Here is a 23,907-nt window from a genome sequence, read left to right as displayed (position 1 = left end):
TTTCTGAAATAACGGCTAATTTTGATAATATCAATAATCTATTGATCTCGTTTGAAGCTCATCCTGGATAGAATTAAAAGTTTTGTGAATTAAAAAAATATAAATTATTTTCTTGTTCACAAAGTTCGAATTCCCGCCCTTGTGAGATTCCTTAATATTACCATAGGCACATCAATTTCTCGACGCGATTCTCCATAGGAAATTCCGAGAGAATATGTAAGAAGAAAGGATGGGGATATTATATGGGGGCTTATTGAGGTAACAATTTGCTTACAATAATAAGTATGCTTTGTTAAAATTAATAACATTGTTTACCTGGTATTTTTAAATAATAAATATGTTTTGATGAGATATTTATGATCAGGACAAGATAAGATGGAAATTAATAAGAACTTTAATAATATTTGTTAGCTTAATAGTTTCCAATATATGATCATTACAACTTATTTTGTACTATTTACTAAGCTCAGTGAGCATTGCTTACTGTCATAAGCTGAAATCAATTGTTTGGTATATTTTCTCCAGTAAGTTGGTATTTTTAGGCAACAAGGTAATACTGTTTGGTACATGTGCCGGGTCGTCAGCAAAACTTCAGATAAAAAAATCCAATCGAAGCGTCCAGAAAACAAACGAATTTCATTTGCCATCAGTACAAATACTCTCTAAAATGTCTGCCGAGGAAGGACAGTTCGACAATATCCTGCTGGCCGTGGCCGAAAAGCACCGTGGCGGCGTGCCCGAGGTAAAACAATAACAAAGAGCGCCTCATCTTTGTTTCGGTTTTGTTTAATCATCGTTTATTGTGTATTATTCATATAGTTTTTGGGCACCTTGGCCAGTTTTCTGCGCCGCAAGACTGACTTCTTCACCGGGGCCAAGCAGGCCGAGTGGGAGAAACTCCTGCTTGATGTCTTCACCAAGGAGTCCGAGTTGGCGATCAGTGCCCACAACGAGAAGCTCAAGGCCCGCGAGGCCTCCCAGCGGCTGAAGGACGAAAAGGAGCGGGCCGAAAGGGAGGCCCGCAAAAAGGAGATCGACGACAACAAAATATGTGATATCACCGATGAGGAGGCCGCGGCCATTATCAAGGAGGAGGAAGTCAAGTATGTGGGATGGTGAAGGGAGTATTTACTAAAACATCGGCGTGACTAACTACAACTGTCAAAAATAGTGATATAACCCATAATAATCCAGATAGCCTATCCGACCTTTCTTTTTTCACTTTGCATACGATTTAAGTTCAGTATTGTATCATATAACTATACTATAGGTCTTTTACGAAGTTTGAAACACGTAGTTTTAGTAAATAAGTTACATTTTACCTTTCACACACCTATTGATACCCCTTAATCCCTTCCAGAAAACGCCAGCAGCTGCTGGATGGCTCTGGCGGAGAGCCGGCTGTTTCGAGTCCCGATGACATCTCCAAGCCCATCGAGAAAGTGGACGATGATTCCGAAAAGGCTGAGCTGGGCAAGCTGATGCCGAATTTAGGCAATGGTTGCACCTTGGACAAGTACACCTGGACACAAACACTGCAGGAGGTGGAGGTAAGTCCGGCCAGGGGTGGCCCTTATCCCCTTTTTCTCCCATGCTGACCCAGTGAGGTGTTGTCATGGTTATAGAGTAGATGGTAGACTTCGAATCTCAACTAATTCATATCTTAATTCTTTCATCAGTCAATTCAATCAATTTTCATTAACAAAATTCGCCCCAATGAGAAAATCTTGATTGCCTTTCCTCCTTCCTCACCAAATCACTTGGTTTTCCATGCTTTAGTACAATAATTTCTGGTTGCTAGGCTGCGGTCATAGCTAAAAAACCCCCGAAACCCAGGTCATTAACCTTCCGTCAGGTGTGACTCACCAACACTTCGTGTACAATTACAAAATTCACTTTATTAAACATATCACAGGGATAAATAACTTAATTGCTAACCAGAAAGTACAGCATTATCCGATACCAGGCGGCGACTATCCGATCCGCTCCAGATCTAGTTCCTTGTATGTTTCTCTGTCTCCATAGCATAGCGCGCTTAATACTAATTAAATTTCCCAGCTTCGACTGACTCGACTCTCCATCCAAACAATCGTTAAATAAATAGCTTACACAACTAGCGCCAAGACGACACGATAACAATATTAATAATAATAATAATAATAATGATGGGGACAAAGACAATACAATAAATAATAAACTAATTGGCTAGGCAGAGAAATCGAGTCCTAGCTCTTGGGCATGTCGCGGGCGCGCACTGTAAGGGAAAGAAAACGATTATTAAAACCCAGTTGGATGAGCTGGCTATTTCGAAGAACTTACTCTCCAGCGCATAGACCATTCCCATAATGAGCAGCATAAAGATGGTGCTCATGCTCACTATCAACACGGTGACCTGGCGTCCCCGATCGCAGAGACCTCGCTTCGGCTTCTTGGGCGGACCACCCTCGCCGTTGACCATCGTGAAGTGCATGGAGCTGGCGATGGACACGGTGTCCAGGTCTTTGGTTTTCACATACTGCAAATTGGGATCCACCTCGTCCGGCTGCTGACCCTCGATGGCGATCACCGCATCCTTGCCGCTGGCCAGCGTCAGGTTGGCATTGTAGTTGGACGACGAGGGATTGCTGGGCATCAGCATCTTGTTGTGGCGCTCCTGCTTCTTGTGGATCTCGGCGAAGCGTTCCAGATTCGCTGCCGTCAGCAGCAGTGAGCCGGAAGCAGCGCTCTATATGAATTCGAATGGAAAGAGGAGAATGTTTGTTGAGTCACTCTGCTCGAGGTGGTTGCGGCTCTCCAGAACCGGAGCCTGCGTGGGCTCGGCTTACTCACCCGTGTGCTGTTGTTACTGTCGCTGGAGCCCTGCGAACTCCTCGATCCCCGCTTGGCGGCCGCCAGTACCGCCGCCGCTGCCGCCGCCGTAACAGCAGCACTTGTATTGTTATTATTATTATTGTTAATATTGCTACTGTTGCTGGGCGAACTGCGCTGGTTGAGGGTGGGCGGATTCGAGTGCGATTTGTTCGAGGACTTCGAGGAGCTGGCCGAACTGATGGCCGAGCTCGAGGATGAGGCCAGCGAGGCGCGTGGAATGTGCCAATAGTCCTGCATCTGTAAGGGGTGGAAATAGTGTTGGTTAGACTTTATTTTTACCAGTTGTCATAGAATATTAAAAATATGTGCATATATCGGAATAATAGAAGTTCCCAATTTTATAAGCTACTTTTAGGGTAAGATTTATAAAACAAGATAAGGTCGTTGGAGTTTAAAACCAAGATTACTTGAAACCTTATACATTCCATCTGAATCTATAGCTTTATAAATATTAGATTCGAAAAATGTACATATAGATGCCATAGTCGTATCAATAGAAGTTTGGGTAAGAATGCAGAACCTATGAGAACAGACTGGCATTATTTCAGTACATCCTGCCCATTTCAAACTTTTAAAAGCCTTTTTATGTTTCTTTTATGACCAGCAGATCTACCCCATAGGAAAAACAGTTTATTTTTGCTCCTAAGCCTGTGATCGTGTCACGATCTGAAACATCCGCTCTGCTCTACAATATCTACACATTTATGTCTTCCCTGGCCCCCGATCTGTGTTCCCCTTTTTCCTGTCACTCGATGGTGCTAGCGTCAGAAGAAATCCAAATCCGAAACCAATATACAAAACCTGAACTTTCGAGTTGTGTTTCGGCTTGTCTTTGTTTTGCATTGGTTGGCAACTTGTTTGATATTTATGGTCTCTGGTCTTGGTTGGCTAAAAGCCTGATTTGTATTTAATATTAATTCGGCTAGTCGACAGTTTTTTTTTTTTGTATCTGTGGGCAAGCTTTTATATCTCGGGCCTTTCTCTTTAAATGGCTTCGCCGTTTGTGTGCCTTTGACGTAATTGTGGCACTCAATTGTCCTCCCAATAAATATAAGAATACTATTAAATGTGGCTATAGCACAAAAGTTGCAATTCAAGTTCCTGCCTTCAGTCTTTTGTTTGCCTGTCTTGTCCGATGACTTTTTTATGTGTGTTTTGTGCGTTTGTTTTACACAGCACAGAAGTTAATAAATTTGTTCGTGCCGCTTCTTGCGTTTTATTTATTGTAAATATTATTTAGGCATGCGGAAGTCTTATCACTCTTTATTAATTCAACTTGATTGGCCAGTTTTCGATTCGTTTTTTCTTCACACAGCGTTATTTTTGGTTTACTTAATGTGTCGTCTGGCGTTGTTACTTTACTTACATTTGTTAATTTGCAATTTTCTGTTTGTTTTGTTCTCAGGATTTGTTTGTAATTACCACAGTAATTTATCACACACACAATTTAAGGTAATTAGTATCACAATCTGGGGTATTTTTAAGCAGAGTCTCGCTCCGGTTGTCAGTCTCTTTAATTAGGGTTTCTTTTTACGATGGGTATATGGTATATAATTTATTTGAATGCGGCTCGCGAAACACTCAGCTGATCAGGCTGCTGTTTGGGGAAACCGAAACGATTCTTTTCGCAATTCTCCTCGTATCTCAGTGACGGTATTCGGAATTCTCCTTCAACTCCGTCTTCTCACGTCTTCTTCTCGTAGCGAAGAATTCTTCAGTGCGCGTATCGCCAAACAGAACCGATCTAAACGGCCTCAAGAATCGAACTGAAGCGAGCTTAGTGGCTAATGCGGGCTCACAGGTAAGATCTCTGCTCACCTGGGCTCTGCCCACCTGGGCAGAGGCGCGACGTCGCTGCCGCTGGCTCTGTCGACGTCAACGGGGCGATGCGCAAACCTTTTCGAGTGTAAGTGTTTGTTGTTGCTGGCTTTCTTGCCGGATTTTGCATGTCATAACATTTCGACGGTTCTCGTTTGTTGCCACTGCAACAGTAGTCTCTCGCTAATTAGGGAAAGCTTTTACATTTTTAACATGGGATTAAAAAAAAGCGAAATAACATATTCTGATTGATATAGCTATCACTTTTCTTGAAGATTATTTAATGGTTAATTCTTAAAATGTATTTAAATGTAAATAAATTTAATTACATTTTTTGATTTGGGAATCTTGAAACAATTTTAATTTTCGTAATTATATGAAATCATTTATTTGATATAATAAAATTATATATATTGTTTTAAGTAATTACTTATGATTGCAAAAAAACAGTTTTTAATAATATTTAAGTAATTTAACTAAAAATACGTTGAAATACGAATATGATCGTATGAAACGTATATTTAAAGATTCAATTTGTAGGATGACTGGTCTTTTAAAAGGTCGATTATGTTCATAATTTCACATTAATTGGCTTTCGTAATAGAGAGTGTAAAACATTGCAATAAATAGACGTGAGTTCTTTCTTTTTGGTGGTTAAAATTATTTTTACACAGCACCCACTGTGGGAATATTTATACAGCTTTTAACAATCGGCAACTTTTTGCCTCCATTCTTCAGTTTCGATGATGTTTGATAGGTTTTTTGCCGGCTTTGATGTTTGGACTGCTCGTCTTGACTTGATCAGCCCATCGACTGATTTACCTACTTTCTTTTACCCATTCTTTTTTTGTAGCTTCCCGACCTTTTGCTCATTAAGCTGCAATTCGGTTTTTCTGTGCTGGGTATTTCTAATTCTCCCAATCTTCAGTGAAGGGCCCTTGATCGTTTTTGGCGTGTGGGCGTTTTCTAGATCCGTTTCAGCGGCCCAGAAATTGAAGTTTGATTGGTGGGAAAACCTAATTCTTATATAATGTTAACTTAATTAAGGGCAAACCTTGGCCACCCTACAGTTAGGCCACGCCCCTTTGCTGTATCATCGTTTTAAGAGCCCATTAATGTTTGATTAATACGTGTTTCGTTATTAAATCAACGGTTTATGGTCTTATAAATAATATGGCCATTATTTAAATGTCCCAAAGTCTATATTTGGAAAATTTGGAATTCTAAGAAAGCATTTAACGTCAATGATCCAAACAAAAGCTTTATATCAACAACATCGAATATTGAAAAAAAAAGTTAAAAATGATCTTAGGGTTGGATGTACAATCTTTCAGCTAATGCCTAATCAAGTTTTCCTTTACAGTGATTTTAAAATCACATTATGCTAAACATGTTTAGTGTCTCTGAATATTAAGAACATTCGGAAAGTCTTTTCAGCCTATTGACTCATTAAAAAACCATGAGTCATTAGAAAACAAATTACTTTGAATTTCCATTAATAAATTATAGTTTTGAATAACCCAAAAAATGTTTGCGTTTCTCTTGGCGGAATTAGTTAAACAAATTGCCAAAAATCCCCAACGATTGTTATTGGTTTCGGCTAGTTGTCTTTCTGTCTAATCCAGCACTGATCTCATATTATTATGCCATTAGACATATAACGCCCTGTGGGAATTGGTTGAGCACACAATAAATTGCCAAAGAAACCCAACATTTCTATTACAAATTTGTTTACTTTGGGTTAATACGCAGAGTTCCATCTATCATTCTCGGTAGCAAAAGGCAACAAATGTTTCTAATGTTTTTTTTTCGGCCATCAGTTTTGTTGCTTCGTTTGCTGTCGAGCATCTTGTTATCACCTTTTAAGTGAGACAAGTGAGTGGCCTGCCGCCAGTTCCAACAGTTTTTTATGGGATATTCTTGATGGTATGGGTGAAGTGCTGGCCGACTCTGGTCGATTTAATCAGCGGAGAGTTGACAAAGATTACCTGACACGGCCAGTTACCAGAGCAGTGGCAATGGACTCAGCCGAACGCGAATCGCATTAGCAACCAAAAAAAAAAAGAATTGTATATATAAATCGAAAGAGAATCAGGCGGTGTTTTGAGATCACTTGAAAAGGCGAAGATTGAGGGACGTCGCCACTTAAAGAGATGGGTTGACGGCAAATGGGAGCCAAACACTTGCTATAGATCTCGGGCCGAACCATTCCGAGACATTCCCCCAATAGAATCAACAACATTCACCTCACCTCATCGCCAATATCACCATATATAACCGAAGACAAACAAACGACGATCTTCTCGATTTTATGCATACAATTAAGAATGCAAAATAGTTTCCAGTGACGCCGATCCCCAATGACAAACGGACGGATCTTACGTTGCCCAGCGATTTCTGTTCCATTTTGGGTGACAACAATTGGGGATTAGCAAAGAAAGAAACAAAAATATCTGTGAGAAATGATAGCTTTTTCGTGGTAAACGGGGAAATCCCTTAGAGCTATAGATGGATAGATCCGTTGACGTTTGCCACGCTTATTTGTGTGGTGCCTGCGGCCAGTATTTCTCTGATTGTCGCTATTAAAGCTTAATTTTCGTATAGAAAACGTTTTGAGTATTTTGCCCTCGGGTGATATATGTATTCAATAAACACAATCTTAACTTAACGCCGAATTCCTTGCAAAAATCTTAAAAACTTGACTCATTTGCCAGGCAAGCGGAAATACTAAATAAATGTCTTACTAACATCTCATCACATAAGAGTATAGGTTCTATATACAATTGAATTTATATTGCCGATTTCGCCAACATCTAATTGCGGGTTATATAAACGAAACTGATATTTTATTTGTCCGTTTCACACCTGTTTAGCTTATAAAACTTCTTAATGGGTTTCCCCTATAAATCAAGCTAAAGTCCATATTGTTGTGGCTCAAAATTTGTGGAATGGAAGCCCAAACATAGTGTGAACAATGAATACAACCTGGCAAAGCCTTTGAGTAAATTAACCGCTTTTAAGGTCCGTTTTTGGGTTCCTGGTGGGGAATTAATTTTTGAGATCATGTCAAATATGTAGTATTAGAAATAACTTTTCTCTTAATTTATTCCAGATTTTAAATAATCATTTATCCTAGATCTTCCATTGACTGGTTTTCCTAGAAGTTTTACTAATTAAAATTCGATTTTGGTAATTTATTGGCATGGTGACCAAATAAATTATGTTATCTTATGTATGAAATATGCAAATATTTTACAAAGCAATTTATAAGCAAAAAGCTTTTACAGTTTCTCAAACCATTAATCATTAAAGGAACTACTTAAAACATAGTTCATAAACATCCCCAATTAGCGAGACTTTAAAAACATTCTTACGTTTCCAAAGATATCGAATGTCTTCTATAAGACTGATTTCCATTATACTACTGTTCTCGAAGCTTCTCTACTTTTTTGTGATTTTAATTTATGGGAAAACCACTTAAGACGACAGTTTCAGTTCTAATATGATATCAAAAAGATCTTTCTCACCAGAATTAAGTTCGTATAGAGTTCATTATATGGGATATACCCCGAAATTTATTAGGTTAACCGGATAGAGTTTTCAGTATCATTTGATTTGTAATCCGCTTATGGCGCAAACAAATGGCTACCAGATCGATCTCTCAAATCTCATTTACCATGCAAATGTCAATACGGATTCTATTGTACCCACTTGAGAGCTCATTGTACGCCGGGTTTTTTTTTCGGGGGGAAGGCATTGGATCGGAGTAGAGTGGAGTGGAGCGCCGTTCCCAATAGGAACTAGTTTCAGATTTAAACGCAAAACAATTCTAAAGGGAAAGGAATAAAAGAATAAGAATTTGCCACGCTCGATTTCGATTCCATCTACCTCTGTCTTGAGATGTTTAGGGGTCCACTCCACTTCTGGCCACAAATAAGTCAAGTTTAAGCCGCTTTTAATGAGCTGGCAGTGGGCACTCGTAAAGATAAACACTTGGATAAAGGTTCATTTAGAAATTGTTAATTGAAAATTTGTATTACAGTTTATTTAGGATAGGTAATTGGTACTTTTCGAATGCAAAAAAGATTTTGGAACTTATTTTCTTTATTTTAATTTGAAGGAAGTTTTAATGTTTTAGTCTAATCACTGTACCCCCATTTAAGTTTCCTAGGAGGACTCAGCTGTTTTGTGTGATAACATTATCGAATACAAAACACTCGGCAGATACACACTTCTAAACCTCTCGACTCTATCAACAAAAGCTAGATTTTTTTTGTTCGGTTTTTATTTTGTTTAAATGGATGGTTTGGTTTGTTGTTTCTACGCCACATTTGTTGTTGCGACCGTTCTTTTTTTCCTATTCAATTTTTTTGGTGGTGCCTGGCACCGAATCGCATCTTTTAGCATAAATTATTCGCGGCTAGATATTTAAAGAAAATGAAATGCTGTTCAAGTTTGATAGAATTAATCAGAGGCGGCTGCAGATGAAATAGCAACAAATAACTGCTTAAAACGGCAGCAGACAAAGATGTCTTTCACTTTGCAGAGAGAGAAGCGGGGCGAATTGGTTCAAAACTCTGTGGATTTGAATGATCGATTAACTGGTTGGCGATTTAACGTGCAGCCAGGCCGGGAATTAACATTAACATTAGGATTGGCCAGATCGATTTGCATAAAATCGCCCACTGTCAGACGATTCGTCTGCGATTCCGCTCTCACTCGGATAAGTGTGCCAAGTCTCGTGATTTTTTCCTATTTTTATTTTTTCCTTTTTTATTTCTGCCGTCGTCGCAGTCATCAATATTTGTTATTATTCATTAATTCATTCACGAACGACACCTTTTATGCTTTTCTGAACTCGCAAGCGAACTCTGACTTTGACTGTCGGTGACTCTTGAGCTTTGTGTTTACTTTTTTTTTGGTGGCACATCTCGACTTCATTTTCATACCTCATATTTTGCCCAGAGTCTATTGTTTTTCCTCAAACCTCAGCATTTGCATGGGTATCAATCCCACATGCTCAGGTGAGTCTGCGACTCTGCTGACTTGTGATTTGTGTAAATTTCCTAGTTTTCGAGCATAGTGTTCTTTGACTTGCTATTTGCATAACCTTCAGCAATGCAGAATGGGTTTTGTTTTCAATTCTTCGGGTCCCTTGAGAAAGCTTATGTTTACTTAATTAATTTAAAGCCAATTCTAGGTTCCAAAACAAAGTCTTACATTTACATTTGGGCATTTATTAGATTGTGAGTCTCTTAATAAATTCGCCTTCCATTTTTAGGTTGAATAAGTTTATATTTATTATTTTTGCCCTTAAGCCTTTTTATTAATTCCAAACTATTCTGTAAAACTGTGCCTTTTTTAGTCTCCTACATCGTTTTATGTTTCTAAGTGAAAGGAAAACAAATTAGATGGTCATACTCCAACAAAAAGCATTGTATTTGATTAGTTTTTCTGCAGAATAATTGGCTCTGTGCAAGAATTCTTTTCTTATTTCTTGAGATAAATTACTGCAAGCCTTTAAAGTGAATATTTTCTGTTGCCAAGCGTTTATTTTCTCGCATTGCCCACGTTCCCCAGATATTTTTTCTTATTCCGACTCTTTGAGGCTATTTTTGTTTCAGCCTTACATCCGCGTAGAATTCAATGTTTCCAATTGACATCCGCTTCAGTTTCAGCTTTTGACACATTTTTTTTCACCACCGATCGTTGCTGATGAAGATGCCACCCACATGAGCTGCGATCTGTGAGCTTCTGTTGACACGGGCCGCGTGCTCCGGGCAGAAGAACTCCAAGTGTTACTACCTTGGCTGACTACCCACACGAACACTGTGGATACATACTATACCACTAGATAGTCTATAAACTATCGTGAGCCGAACGAAAGCGTCCTTGGTTCAGTTGGATGCGGTGTCGTGAGATTTAAATTAAAGGCTTACCACCTTACCCCTCATTGTTTCTGCCACATGCGATTCGCTAATTGATTGCACAGCCAGTTGTCTAATAACTCTGGGCCTTAATTATGCTGCGAGCTAATGGGAAAGGTGTTAATGTATGCATGTATCCGTGCGATTTATAATTAATGGCCAGCCGTGGCACATAATTCTAGACGCCAGTGTAATTGCTGTGAACTTGGCCAAGCAGCCACATAAATCCATGCGCAGGTTGCTTCACTTCTTTGCACAGAAAGAAATTGGGTACTATTTTGGAATCAGTATTTAATAAATCTATAATTTTTAATAAAGCCTAAATTTCTCTGTACCTCAGTAATCTTGTTTCGATTGTATTAAATTTTTACAACCCAAATTCGAAATCAATCTCTTAAATATATCAGTACATTTTTGCGTGTAGCTGCTGCTGCAACCTGTTGAGCGACATTCTTTAGAGCTCATCGCTGCGAGGCTGAAGAATCGAAGCTAACTCCCTTAACCGGACCTGAAGAACCGCTGTACGTCCCTGAACTGGCAGCTGAACTAAATTCCCGTTCTACATTGGGTCCTTGAACAAAGGAAGACTCGATCCGTTGATCTGGTGAAGGGCAGAGATCTGGCAGCTGTGATATGATAGTTGGATTGTTGGATTGTTCGATGCAGAGACGTGCCCCTGCAGTTGGTTATTTATAGAGATCGTTATTAGCCCGCCAAGGTTGTGCAATGACCAAAGCAAAGTCTGGCTAAAGAATCTCCGTAGATCTACACACACATCCGATCATTAATCACAAGACCTGCCACTCCAAGCTTGATTACATGAAGAACCCCTGAATAATCCAATCCACTCTACTCTAGTTTGATTGTCATTAACAGAATGGCTTTTGCATTACACTGGGGGAAATCGAGAGATACATATATGGTTTTCAAACCATATTCTTTGTATACCACGGTTCTTAAATATTATTTTTTGAATTATCAAGAACTTCAATTAGCAAAATCAATCTAATATATCAAAAATTTTTATCTCTGCAGCTCAAGATTCCCTTCAACGTGTCATTCGCTCTGCGCGCCCGTGATCTGGTGGTCAGCATTGGAAAGAAGACCCTGAAGGTGGGCATCAAAGGTCAAGAGCCCATCATCGATGGCGAGCTGTGCGCCGAGGTGAAGCAGGAGGAGTCCGTGTGGGTCTTGCAAGACAGCAAAACCGTGATGATCACCCTGGATAAGATCAACAAGATGAACTGGTGGAGCCGCCTGGTCACAACCGATCCGGAGATATCTACGCGCAAGATCAATCCAGAGTCGTCGAAGCTATCTGATCTGGACGGGGAGACGCGCAGCATGGTGGAGAAGATGATGTACGACCAGCGGCAGAAGGAGATGGGTCTGCCCACCAGTGAGGATCGCAAAAAGCAGGACATTCTCGAGAAGTACGTGTTAGAATATTAGGAATAGATTATCCAATATACAACTTATTAATGTTATATTTCTTCCTTTACAGATTCAAGCAGCAGCATCCTGAGATGGACTTCTCCAAGTGCAAATTCAATTAGTCCAACATTCTCAGCCCTATCTGTATAACTTTCGCTTTCGCACTTCTTCTCACTCTTTCGCATTTGAAATGTGAATTCTTCTTCATCTTTCCAATCACACAATAAACTAGTGCAAGCAAATTACAAATAATTTGTATAACGTACATCTTAAACGAAAAACCACGCATTTTAAAATGTTTCAATATGCAAATACCAATTAGTTAAGTGAAAGCCAAACAGCAAAACCAAACAAAAAATCGATCATTCGAGTAGGAGGCTGGACAAAAACCAGCTTGATCTTCTGCAAATGATGGCGGTAATTTCGCCCGTTTTATAGCTACCTCTTAAAATGAATTTAAATTGAATTTATTTATTGGATCTGAAGGAATTTCTTTACTTATCTTTAACGGTTCTGGGCTCTGGGCACACGTCCACACCCAAATTCAGATGAGAACTTCTCAGTAGTTCTCTGGGTCAATGATCTGATAAATCTCGAAGTCGTTTCCCTAAGCCGATCATAAATTTAGTGTGTCTGTCTTAATAAATAGTTTAGATGTCGATATGTTAAGATATAGCCTTTGTATAATTTGTAAAGTGCTAAGCAATTTTTTAATGGCTACGACTAATTTGGCAACTAATTGGTTGTTTTGCCTTTTAAGCTTTTGTTTTGCGTATTTCATTAGCCACGCGCCGTGATTTTTATGTTCGAGATGAAAGCGTGACACGCAGGATGATAATAAAATCGAAATAGATTATTTTAAATCAGTGAAATTAGATACATTTTGTTTGCCAAGTTTGATTCAGTACTATATAAACAGTGGAGTGAGTTAGCTACTGTATATTCCATACCATCTCTAGCTTTTGAAAACCTAGGGGGAAGTAGAGACATTTGATACGCCCCGCTTAGTTGTTAATTCTCGTAGGTCATTAATTAGATAATACGTTTCTCGAGCCGTGTTCAACAAGCCGTAGAAAAAGAAGCAGTCGAACAATGCCAGCGGAGCCCAATTAATGAATGGTGCCCCATCGCAATGGGGTGGAGGCCAAAGGAGATGGCTTTGGGATAGTTGTGCGCGTAATCCCCACTAATCATCGTCCGTGTGGGTGGCACTGTGTCATGCGATCATATGCCTCACTTAATTAATTACCAATTAAACTCATAAATTACTGTCAGTGGGAACAGTTTGCCAAAATTCGCATTGTGGGGGTCGAGTGTCCGCTAATGGCCAAAAATAAATTGTAACAAATTGTTTGGCAAGAACCAAACATCAAAAGCAGAACCGGATTTTTGGTTTGAACTTAAAATGTGGAATTTTGTTTGTTATAAATTGGAAAGTACAAAATGCTTTCAGTTCATATATCCGCTTCGATTTCTGCCTGCCAATTAGAAGGCAAACCAACCGGTTGAAAAAAAAACGTACAAGGGGAAAGAGAAAGCCCCCAAAAGCCAAATGTGGTTAGATAATTCGCCAACATTTTCTGCATCCAGAATGTGAGTCACCCACTACTCACTAATCAAGCGATCAAAGGGGAAATTTAGTTTGGACATGCCCTAGGCGACCCATTATTATAATATTCCAGGCCGCAGTCAGGCTCTATAAATAGCAACTTTTATTCAAATCAATTGAACTGTTAAATGACGCACGTGACGAATGCGTCTTGGCTGGCCAAGCGCTGTCCAGCAGAGAAATCAATAAATATTAAATGTATGAAAAAAGCAAATCAACAACAATGGGGAGCCATAAATAATGAATCCGGGTGCCTGCCGCCAGAGTTCTACTGTTCTGTTCGGTTCTGTTGGGATTTTTTATTATTATTTGTTTCGACAGCCGCAAATTTTTGGTAATTTCGAGTGTTTCCCACATCTGAACTAATACATATATGTGTTTGTACATTTACTTATGGCACCAAATTATTCCTTTGGGGCGTTCTCAAACGCTTGACGGTCGCGTGGGCCAGTCTATTTTTTGTTCCCAAACTTATTTTTTATGCTGGTAATTGCGGCACATTTGTTATTTTTAGCCTTTAGCCGTTGGTGGAGTCTGGTTTTCGCCCATTAACTATAGCATCTGGAGTTGCTGGGGAGAAAGGGTGTGGGATCAGGGCTGATGGGTCTATTGTAAAGGCAGCGTCATGCCGGTCACGCCTCATGAATTCGTCTAGACTCTGGCTCAGACAAAAGACTTAGGCAACGAACTCGCTTTGAAATGTTGACCCCCTGGAAAGTTTTTCGTTGCTAGGCAAAAAAAAATACAAAAGACTAAGCTGTAGCCCTTTGAAGGTCAAGCATGAAGTGCAGTCGCAGTGGCCATCACTGCTCGAAGCTTAAAAATCTACCAATTTATTAACCCTTCAACCTTCAGACAGCTTCAATGGCTAATTACCAAAAAGCCAAATGACAATTTGTAACAAGGCTTTTAAAGTAATTTTAAATATTTCATTGAGAAAGTTTTAGTTTCTTTATAGATCAATTATTACAGGCACTCATAACTCTATTTAAATGTCCCAGGAAGCGTAAAATGCACTAAAGAATGCGGTTCATTAAAGCAAATCAACGGAAATTGTGCGTTTAATTAAGACCCCTTTGTTTAGTAAAAACCAGCAAGCATAAATTAGTAATCAATGAGCGGATTTCCCTAACTGAGTCATCCATCAATAGCTCAAGTTTTATGCTTTATAGGTAGTAATATATGTATTTTGCATGCATTTTTGCGAGAGGGTTCAAGTTTTTCACATGGGAGCAGGGAATTCCCCGCTGTTTCTGTGCTGGAGGCCCGAACCAGACTGCAGATCTACATAACCCGAGACGCTGGTGGGCTTGTCACCCGACGCCAATGAACCATGGAGTGTTCGAGTGCTGAAACCACCGCTTGGCAGTGGGCCTGGCAATGTCTTGGCCGACCATTGAGATGTGCAGACAGTCGCGTTGGCGGCCGGAGATTAATGTCTCTGGCTTATGGCCATTACGTCGGCCATTTCGTCAGCCGATCGTTCAAGGGTTCTAAGCTTTGCATGTCAATATATAAATAAATATATATCCGGCTGGGTTCCCGGACCTCACTCATGCTGCAGTTGTACTTTACCTACATATTTATTTTTATTTTTGCCTTCACTTTTTGGCCCGCCATTGCCTGCAGGAATTTCCAATTAGCTTTGGTTATCGCACAATTTGTTTGCCTGGCTGCTGCATTTGCATATCGGGGTGCTGAGCGATTTATCGATGCTATTAGCTTGGTTTTTTGGTGGATGCTAATTTACGATTTTACTATATATATGTACATATAACAGCTTGTACCTTGTTAATGTAACTGCTGTACGTGTTGGAGAAATAATCCTGGTTCAAACCAACGGGATACCAAATAGTTCTTAAAAATATATATTTTACTCAGTTTTTACATTAATTTTCGCTTTATTAATTCCATATCCGCGTATTTTCCCAGCTTTATACCCCACATTTTCTTAACTGATTCAGTATTTCTTGTTGCCAACCAACTGCTTGAGTCTTGGCCCAAATCATTTTGTCAGCCAGCGGTATACAGCAGCTGTTTCACCGTTCACCGCTTTGATAGCGATCTATTAATTGGCCATTTTTGGCGAATTATTTTTCGTATTTCTTTCATGATCTTAACGCTTTGTTTTCGGCTTTATCTTTTGTCTGAATTATGACTAATTTTAAGGTATTTAGAGTGCGGGCGACGACAAATTTATTGTCGATTCTGTCTGTGGGTATTAAGTGGGAAAATTTGTTTTCGTAAGCTTAGGGATTAAGCTACTCATATGTGAAAATGTTCTATGGCCATTAGCTGACCAAAATAGATATAATTAATTTTTTGCATCCTCTTTTGGATTAATGACACACTCAACTCCCTAAAAATTATTTTAGAATATTTTCATGACTAAGTTTAACTCCGACCTCTTACTTGTTTGTTTTGTATTTATACATTAACTGATAAACAAACAGAAAAACAATGTTTATCCAGTGGACATCGTGGGTGGTCGACAATCAGTCATTTAAAAAAGGCTGAGGAAGGGGGTGTAATGATGGTATATACCCATAGAATCGAAGTTATTAATAACACAACAATGCTTTTAAATAAAATGGAATGATTTCATTCAATTGAAGTGATTTGGAACAAAATAAAATGATTTGATTTTACATTTAATATAAAATTTATTAGGAATGACCTCGACCTCTCACTTGTTTACTTTGTATCTATACATCAGTTGATAAACAAGACGAAAACCAATGTTTATCCAGTGGACATCGTGGGTGGTCGACAATCATTCACTTTGAAAAGATTAAGAAAGGGGGACTATAGCCATATAACCAGAGTTATTAATAACACAACAATATCATTTGTTAGACATTTTATGGATTGCTGTTCTTTATGCTGTGTTCATCACCCGAGAATGTTGTGTGAAAGGCAGAAGAGCAATCAGAGTGATGATGATGCATCTGAGTGAGGGGATTATAATCGTGAATGGGTTTAATGCTTATTTATGCAACAAACGGACAATTAGGGAATGATTTCACTCGATTAAACTTTGAATAGAGGAAGTTCTTGTCCAGCATACTCGGGCTGACAGATTGCATAAGTCATTTCTGAGCAGCTAGCGTCTTAATTGCATAATTTCTTGTGAAAAGACCTCTCTTGTTATTTGCCAGCTCATTTAAAAATAATTAAAAGATTGTTAATCTGAATTCTTTTATGCCTTGCCTATTTTTTTATTTGAGAGGCACTTCAAGATTTACCAAAAGTACTTTTATAAGCATAAAGTCGAATTTAAGTTTTTGTTTATCATTACTTTAACCAACACTAATTACTTAATGGCTTGCGTTTGTAAATTGTTTCTTTTTAAAATGTTGTGGATTGCTTTAACACATTTTAATTTAAATCTTACATCAAATCGTTGGCTTTTTATGATCATTTAAGTTTCATTAATGAACAAGCTTTTCTGTCCCCATCAATTAACATAATATCGAAAAGGGCGAAAAGGCGGCTGTGTGCACTTGCATAATTATTCACACATCTGGCAAGTTAAATATAAAACAAAAGTTAAATAAAGGCTGAGAAAAAAAGGCAAACAAAAAACTGCCATTAAAGTTGACATGGGAAATGCCCCGCGAGGCGGTGGACCAGAGTCCAAACTCAAGGGGGTGTAAACATGGGGAATACTTAACCCCAGACATCCTCTTTGTTTAGATTCCAGGGCGTTGTAAATATTTATTTTGTTTTCACCGTAAATTTCTATTTACTTTAACAACTTTGAAACAGATTGGTTATAGAGATGGGAGTGGTAGCTGCTAAAAAATATAACTAGATATATAGATATTATAGAAAAAACACAGTCCTGTTAGAGTTGAGAAAGCATTAAATTATTACAAAAAATGTTCGGTTTGATAGGAAAATAAATCAGTATGTATATTTAAGTTTTAGCTTATTATTTGTATTTCATTTTCATGTAAAAAGCACTTGAAATACTTTCCATCACTGCTTTTCCATCATTTGGAACCCACAAATGTAAAGCCAAATATCTACTATTTGCGAAGCTCTCTCGCAGAACAGCTGATCGGGGCGGCCCCTCCCCCTAACACCCACCGCCCCCTGCGAGCGCCCATCGCAGCCGCTTAGCGTGTTCATGCAAATTCGACCTTGACACAATTTCGTTTCATAACAGAAAAGCAAACAAATGAGCGAGGGAGGCAGGTAGCCACACACACATGTGGTGTGTAGTTGTGCTTGCGAGTGTGAGTGTGACGACGGCGACACACATAAAGAGACAACAGCAAAAGCAACAACAACTGGGGTGCGAAGGGTGGGGGGTGGCAGGGTAGCGGCGGGAGGAAGCTGGTGAGATGGAGACACAAACCCGTGTAATAACTCAACCTCAAGTGCGGGCCAACTAAAACAAAAAAACGTGTAATCTCCGCTTTTTTGCGGCTTATGCACTGAGAGAAATGCAAGTTTATTACAAATTCTTTCTTAAAAGTTTTTAAAAACATTCTTCTGTATTATATAAACTGAAAAACTCAAAAGATTTAATGCAATACGGTTTTAACATATCACATTTTATCTTCATCAATATTGATTAATAATTAAAAAGATTTATCACATTTTATCTTCATCAATATTGATTAATAATTAAAAAGATTTTTAAATGTTTATATATATATATATATATATTAGATTTATGGTAAATTGTTGTATTCTGTTGCAACAAGTTTTGAAAAGTATTTAAGACTAAACTTTTTTTTTAATACTTTAGTGAATATTGATTAATAATTAAAACGATTTTTAAGTTTTTGTCTATTATATTTTAAAAACCATTATTTTAGATTTATGGTAAATTGTTGTATTTTGTTGCAACAAATTTTTAAAGGTTTTTAAGGCTAAACTTTTTTTTTATAAATAATTCTTTAAGTGCATGATTTTATGGGTGATACATTTTTTGTTAAAAAGGCATAAAACTTCAAAACCCTAAAAAGCTAGCTATTAAAAGATGACTTCAACTTTATCCTTGTATCTTTTCTAACTCTGCTTATTATTAAAAATAATTACAAATCTTATTTTTGTTAATAAACAATTATTAAAAGGCAAAACTATTATGAACTTCATTGGTAAAGAGACATAACAATATAACTATCCTTATAAATAACTATCTTTAAATGTTAGGCAAAATTAAGAGGAGATAAAAAATAAATTGTACATGATTTTGCTAACCTCAATTTAAGGCTCTTAAATCTGTCATTAAATCCTGAAACAGTGTTTCTCACGCTTCAAATACAAAGCATTTTGTATATCCAATTTTATGAAAATGAGTGCCTAACTCTTTTTTCCGCAGTGTAGCCACCGTCGTTACACCTCGCCAAATTGCCTGTTGTTCGCCGGCGGCATTCACATGGCCAAAACGTCTTACGAAAACTGTTTCTATTTTAGTGGCAAGAAGTCAAGTCTGAGAATTGCATGCTCTGAACTTTGCCGGATTTCTTGGGGTTGGGGGAGGAGTTCGAGGAGTGGGTGTGGGTGTGGGGTGGTTGCACAAGCCGACGAGGTGCGATGAGCATGCGATGCGGAGCACTCATTGGAAATTCTAATGTTAATAAATCGGGCCCGTTTCGATCCCAGGCCTGGGTCAGGTCAAATCATCTCACGATCTCGGGTGTTTGAGGCGCAAACCTTTTTGCTGATCCCCAAGATCGCTGGAATCTGATCAAAGGGGAACTCACCGACTAATTTTGAGTCATGTTTGGGTGCCAAATTGGCTGGCCTGGTCTGCCTTTAAAAATTATAAATAAGAAAAGTGGGAAAAAAAACAGAAACAGAAATCGATATCTCCTCTGAACACAATAAACTTCTAATTAATTTTAATTTTGTCGGCTTCGTCTTAGCCTTTCCTTGAAAGCAAAAATCTTAATTTCTATTATTAATTGGTTAACACATTTCGCGCATTAATTAAGGAGCTCTGAAAGCCACTCATCGATGGCACGTGGAGGCATTTTTAATCGAACCCCCATAAATATGCACATATCTATGGCCATTTCCCCCGCCAACCCATCATTCAACCGCCCCATTGGGAATACATTCTTGGCCGGATTTCATTCTTTAAGCGGACACCTTGCGCCAGAGATTTGCATGGGATAATGAAGGTGGGCAATTAACGGATTTCGCGTGTGGCAGTTGACACTGGAGGCCTTGTGTTCGAGAACTGAATAGATAGATTGATGGGAATTTGAATTTGAAAAGTATTTAAGCATCTTAGACATACCACACATTCGCCTTAAATACATTCTTATTGGTAGCTTAAAACGTGTTAAACCATCTAAAAAAATATTTAAACAGCTTATCATAAAAATAAAGACCTTGAATATATTTAATACGTTACTATAAAAGACAAAACTGATTTATGTCATCAATTGAATTATAATTATAGGCGCCTAAAATATATAAAAATTTATGGTTTATTCATGGTTAATTATTGTTTTAGATGCGCCTATTTTGTGGCTCACAAATAAATTTATAGACATTAAAATAATAAATATTTTAACAAGCGTAACATAATATAGAATAGTTAGTTTTAATAATACCAAAAAATTCCTTGAAGTTCCTGTTAATAATGTTTAATGTCATTATCAAATCGTTTTTTTAAACCTTTATATTTGTTTAACATTGACTTTACTTATATGAAATTTAGATAAGATCAATTGGCATTACCTGAACTACTTCCCAAGCTCAAGATCATTTCTCATGTTCTAAGATCTGATATAATTCCAACATTTTCAACCACTTCCTTCCTTTGTGATCTATGTTTGTTTTTAAGATGCCCCTAAAATTAAATAATCTCCAGCTGCCAGCTGCTTAATTCATTTTTTCGAAAGTGAAAATGCCAGAAGAGAATCGGATTTGGATGGCAAATTCCAAATCCGCTTTGGTTTCAGTCATTATCCGATTTAAAGATCAGCCCCACACACAAAAAAGGAGACTCTCCAAAATGTTTATTTGTGTATCTCTTACACAATAATAAATTATAAAGACTTTTTGTTGTGCTTCATGTGCTACCAAATTGGATGCTTCGGTTGCTTCCCCATTCTTTTGGCTGGATTTTAACGTGGGTGCTGCTCTTTTTTTTTGTCGTGTATATAGTATATGATATTGTCAAATCTGAAGTGGCAAATTCGACAAAGTGAAGGGAGAACTGTCTGGGAATGCGATCGACTTGATTGAGTCGAGTATTTCGCTCTACTCTGGTGACACGTGTCCCCTGAAGTTTGGACGTAAATTTTATATAGCTTCCGTCGTGGTAAAAAAACAACCTCCGCATTGGCTTTTAATAGAATTTGTTATTAACTCGGAAATTAAACAAAATTGCATGGCTGAGCAAAAATTGGCCAACTTTTAACATTTACTTTGGCTTTTCTTGTGCGTTTTTTTCTTGTTCGAGAATTCTGCACAAGGTTATCAAACACAAACACCAGCGAAGCAAAATTGAATGCAATTAAAGTTTGCATTGAAAGCCGCCGAAAAATTGCTTCTCCTTAACAATTTTAATAACCGAATGCAATTTGCAGTTTCTTGTGCACCCGTATGGGTTTGTATCTGTGTTTTAATTCTTAGGCACGTTTTTCGGCTGAACAAAGTGCAATAAAATTTAGCAGGGCCCAGTTTTAAATTGCCAACTCAGAAGTAATTGGAAAAACCGATATACAAAGAACAGAATCTAGGGGCTTAGTTTAAGGTTGGTTTCTGATTTAATTATATGGGGTGTTAAGTAGATACAACTTTATAAGGACTTATGTTTGCTTAAGAATACAGAAAAATCAATTGAAAGACCTGTAAAAAAAGGTTTTTTGCTCCTTTTATAGTTCCTAATAAGATTTCTTCTTTCTAATAATTATTAATAAGTATTAATAAAGAAGTTTTTTTTTAGGAAAATGTACAATTTTATAAAATTCAGTATTTAAAAGTATAATATTTTTTTTATTTAAGTAAATGTTAGTTTTAGAAAGAGCTTACATTACAATTTAAATATAAGTCTGTAAAAAGGAATTAGTTTATATGGCTAAAATAAATAAACCTCATGTAATATTAACTATATTTCATTTCAAATTTTTTGTAATTCTCAACATTAAATATTTTTTTAAATCCACTTTTATGTTTTAGTGTACTTATAACCTGATTTCAAAATTAGTCTAATAATTAAATTGCTAATAAATTAAGAACAAGCGAAAAAAATACCATCATAATCTGACATTTTTTTCGAATCAATCCCTCAATTTGGCCATAATTATTAATCCCACCAAAAATGTTAAGCTGAACTTTAGCGATTTGGCAATACTGCACTTACAGATCAATATTTTCTTAAGCCATTTCAAAAAAATCCGCGACAAATAAGCCACAAAAAATATGCAATTTGCTTATTGATCAATGCACTACTTAAAGAAAATAAAATATATGGTGTGTCGCGAATTATGATGAATGATGCGGTTGGGAAAAATTTGCAATTGCCAAAGTTGGACAAGGGGGAAAAAACAAAAACTGAAATAAAAAAAGGAGACAAATACAGAGAAAAACAAATTGTAAACACGTTTTCGTATTTTCAAGCCATTGCCGTAGTGTGCCGCCTTGCATTAATGGGCCAAGGGGCGTGGCACTTTTTGGCGGTACAAAAGACGGGCCGCCAACTTGTCACGCACATTTTGTTGTTGTTTTTCTGCTGCTGCCTTCTCTTAGCCTAGTTAACTTGTTAAAGTTGCAACAACAAATGAAAATAACAACAAGCGCAGAAACATTTTTTTGGTGGGATAAATTTGTCATTTACCTGCTTGGGCGCATCCATTTTTGACCAGGCTAACGAAAGTGTGAGTGGGAGAGATGATCTTATCGAAATTCAATTGGTTTTATTTTTGGGTTTTTTGTGTCGTTTTCGGTTGTCTTCACTTGGGCTACGTTGGGTTTATATTTAGTTTGAAGGTTATCAGTGTCACTTTGGGTTTTTTCGATTATATCGATTTCAGTTTATTGGTTTTCTGGATTATTTCGATACTAATGTGTAGTTTATTTCGATGATCTCAAAAGTTTAATTTCCGCTTAACAGGATTTTTGTATTATATCGATTTTCGTTATCGTTATCGATCACTTTCAACAATTTTGAACTGACAATTTTCAACTTGTTTTTTTGTGAGAGTCGCTTTTTCCGTTCGCCGCCACAACTTTTGTATCGAATTTGGAAAAGATTAATTTTTGCATTCACTGCAAACTAGTTGGGATTTGGATTCGAAGCTTTTGGCGGTTGTTGGTTGGCAAATGTGGCTCAGTTTTCCTTAACGTGGACGTTAACTTTAATTTTAACTCTAGCTCTGAAGGCGCGTGCACACTCCGTTGCGGCTGTGCTGAGACTAACTGCGACGTCGACCGCCCGACGCTTCAAGTATTAAGAAAAAAACTACATTAAACATTGTTTGCTTTGGGGGCCTGCACACACACACACACCCATTAAAATGTGTGTGTGTGAAAAGCATAGCGACACAAAGACACTCGCAAACTGGGGGCTACAATTTGTTCGCTGCTCGGCCGATCTGAACTTTTGTGGTTAATGCCAAAAGTTGGCTTCGAGAGCCCGAAGATGCCCAAGAAGCTGCCCGGAAAGTGGGCGTGGAAGTGGGGTCAGAAGTGGTCCAAAGCAGGCTTAGGAACTACCAGTACACTGTCAAAAAATTAACTATTTTTATAAAAAGGTACTCTTGATCCTTTGAAATTATAATAAAAGTATCGATGTTCAATCTATGTATTTCATGTTACCAATTATTAAACATTAATTATCAAAAATGGTCTGAAACTGTCTTTAGAGCTTCCTGCACTCTTCCAAAAACAGATAATCTATAAGTTGTTGTTCAAAAAGATATACCTCTTGGGTTCTAATAAATGTATAGATATTTATGATAAAATCCACAAATTCTTAACTATTTTATCTATTTCATAATTACAGCACTCTGCCAAAAAGAATATTTTATAAGTTGTTGTTCAAAAATATATACCTCTGAGGTTCTAATAAGTCTATCGATTTTCATGATAAAATCCACAAGTTCTGAACTGTTTTATCTATTTCATAATTTCACCAAATATAAAAAATAAATATTTTACTAGATTTAAAAATGGAACCACATATGATCTTAAGCTTACAGCTTATGAATGCTTTCTAGGCTTAATTAAAGTATTATATTGTCTGCAGAACCTCTTTTAATATTTAAATATTATTTT

General features: G+C 37.6%; 2 protein-coding genes across 3 annotated transcripts; one reads left to right on the top strand and one right to left on the bottom strand.

Moving 5' to 3' along the window:
• Nucleotides 1-548: 548 nt before the first annotated feature.
• Nucleotides 549-12,299, top strand: LOC119554533 (nuclear migration protein nudC). The gene is made up of 5 exons (XM_037865484.1): nt 549-742; nt 820-1,103; nt 1,361-1,550; nt 11,652-12,049; nt 12,121-12,299. Exons 1-5 carry the CDS (start codon nt 668-670, stop codon nt 12,170-12,172), a joined length of 999 nt encoding a protein of 332 aa, XP_037721412.1. The 5' UTR covers nt 549-667; the 3' UTR covers nt 12,173-12,299.
• Nucleotides 2,142-23,052, bottom strand: LOC119554534 (dual specificity protein kinase splA). 2 transcript variants are annotated; one of them, XM_037865486.1, is made up of 4 exons: nt 22,469-23,052; nt 2,830-3,108; nt 2,320-2,725; nt 2,142-2,254 (listed from the first exon to the last, which is right to left on the bottom strand). In XM_037865486.1, exons 1-4 carry the CDS (start codon nt 22,484-22,486, stop codon nt 2,226-2,228), a joined length of 732 nt encoding a protein of 243 aa, XP_037721414.1. In that variant the 5' UTR covers nt 22,487-23,052; the 3' UTR covers nt 2,142-2,225. The 2 variants fall into 2 exon arrangements, with proteins under 2 accessions (XP_037721414.1, XP_037721415.1); XM_037865487.1 differs by lacking the exon at nt 22,469-23,052 and adding an exon at nt 4,238-4,631.
• Nucleotides 23,053-23,907: the final 855 nt, after the last annotated feature.

This window comes from Drosophila subpulchrella, chromosome 3L (genome assembly GCF_014743375.2).
Source record: "Drosophila subpulchrella strain 33 F10 #4 breed RU33 chromosome 3L, RU_Dsub_v1.1 Primary Assembly, whole genome shotgun sequence".
Taxonomy (NCBI): domain Eukaryota; kingdom Metazoa; phylum Arthropoda; class Insecta; order Diptera; family Drosophilidae; genus Drosophila; species Drosophila subpulchrella.
This window is presented reverse-complemented; position numbering and strand designations above follow the sequence as displayed.

Bases quoted from the DNA above. Each gene is read 5' to 3' on its own strand.
- LOC119554534 (XM_037865486.1), bottom strand. The intron at 2,726-2,829 runs GTGAGTAAGCCG...GAATTCATATAG, and splicing joins ACAGTAACAACAGCACACGG to AGCGCTGCTTCCGGCTCACT. The intron at 2,255-2,319 runs GTAAGTTCTTCG...TTTCCCTTACAG, and splicing joins AATGGTCTATGCGCTGGAGA to TGCGCGCCCGCGACATGCCC.
- LOC119554533 (XM_037865484.1), top strand. From the start codon at position 668: ATGTCTGCCGAGGAAGGACAGTTCGACAATATCCTGCTGGCCGTGGCC. The intron at 743-819 runs GTAAAACAATAA...TTATTCATATAG, and splicing joins ACCGTGGCGGCGTGCCCGAG to TTTTTGGGCACCTTGGCCAG. The intron at 1,551-11,651 runs GTAAGTCCGGCC...TTATCTCTGCAG, and splicing joins AAACACTGCAGGAGGTGGAG to CTCAAGATTCCCTTCAACGT.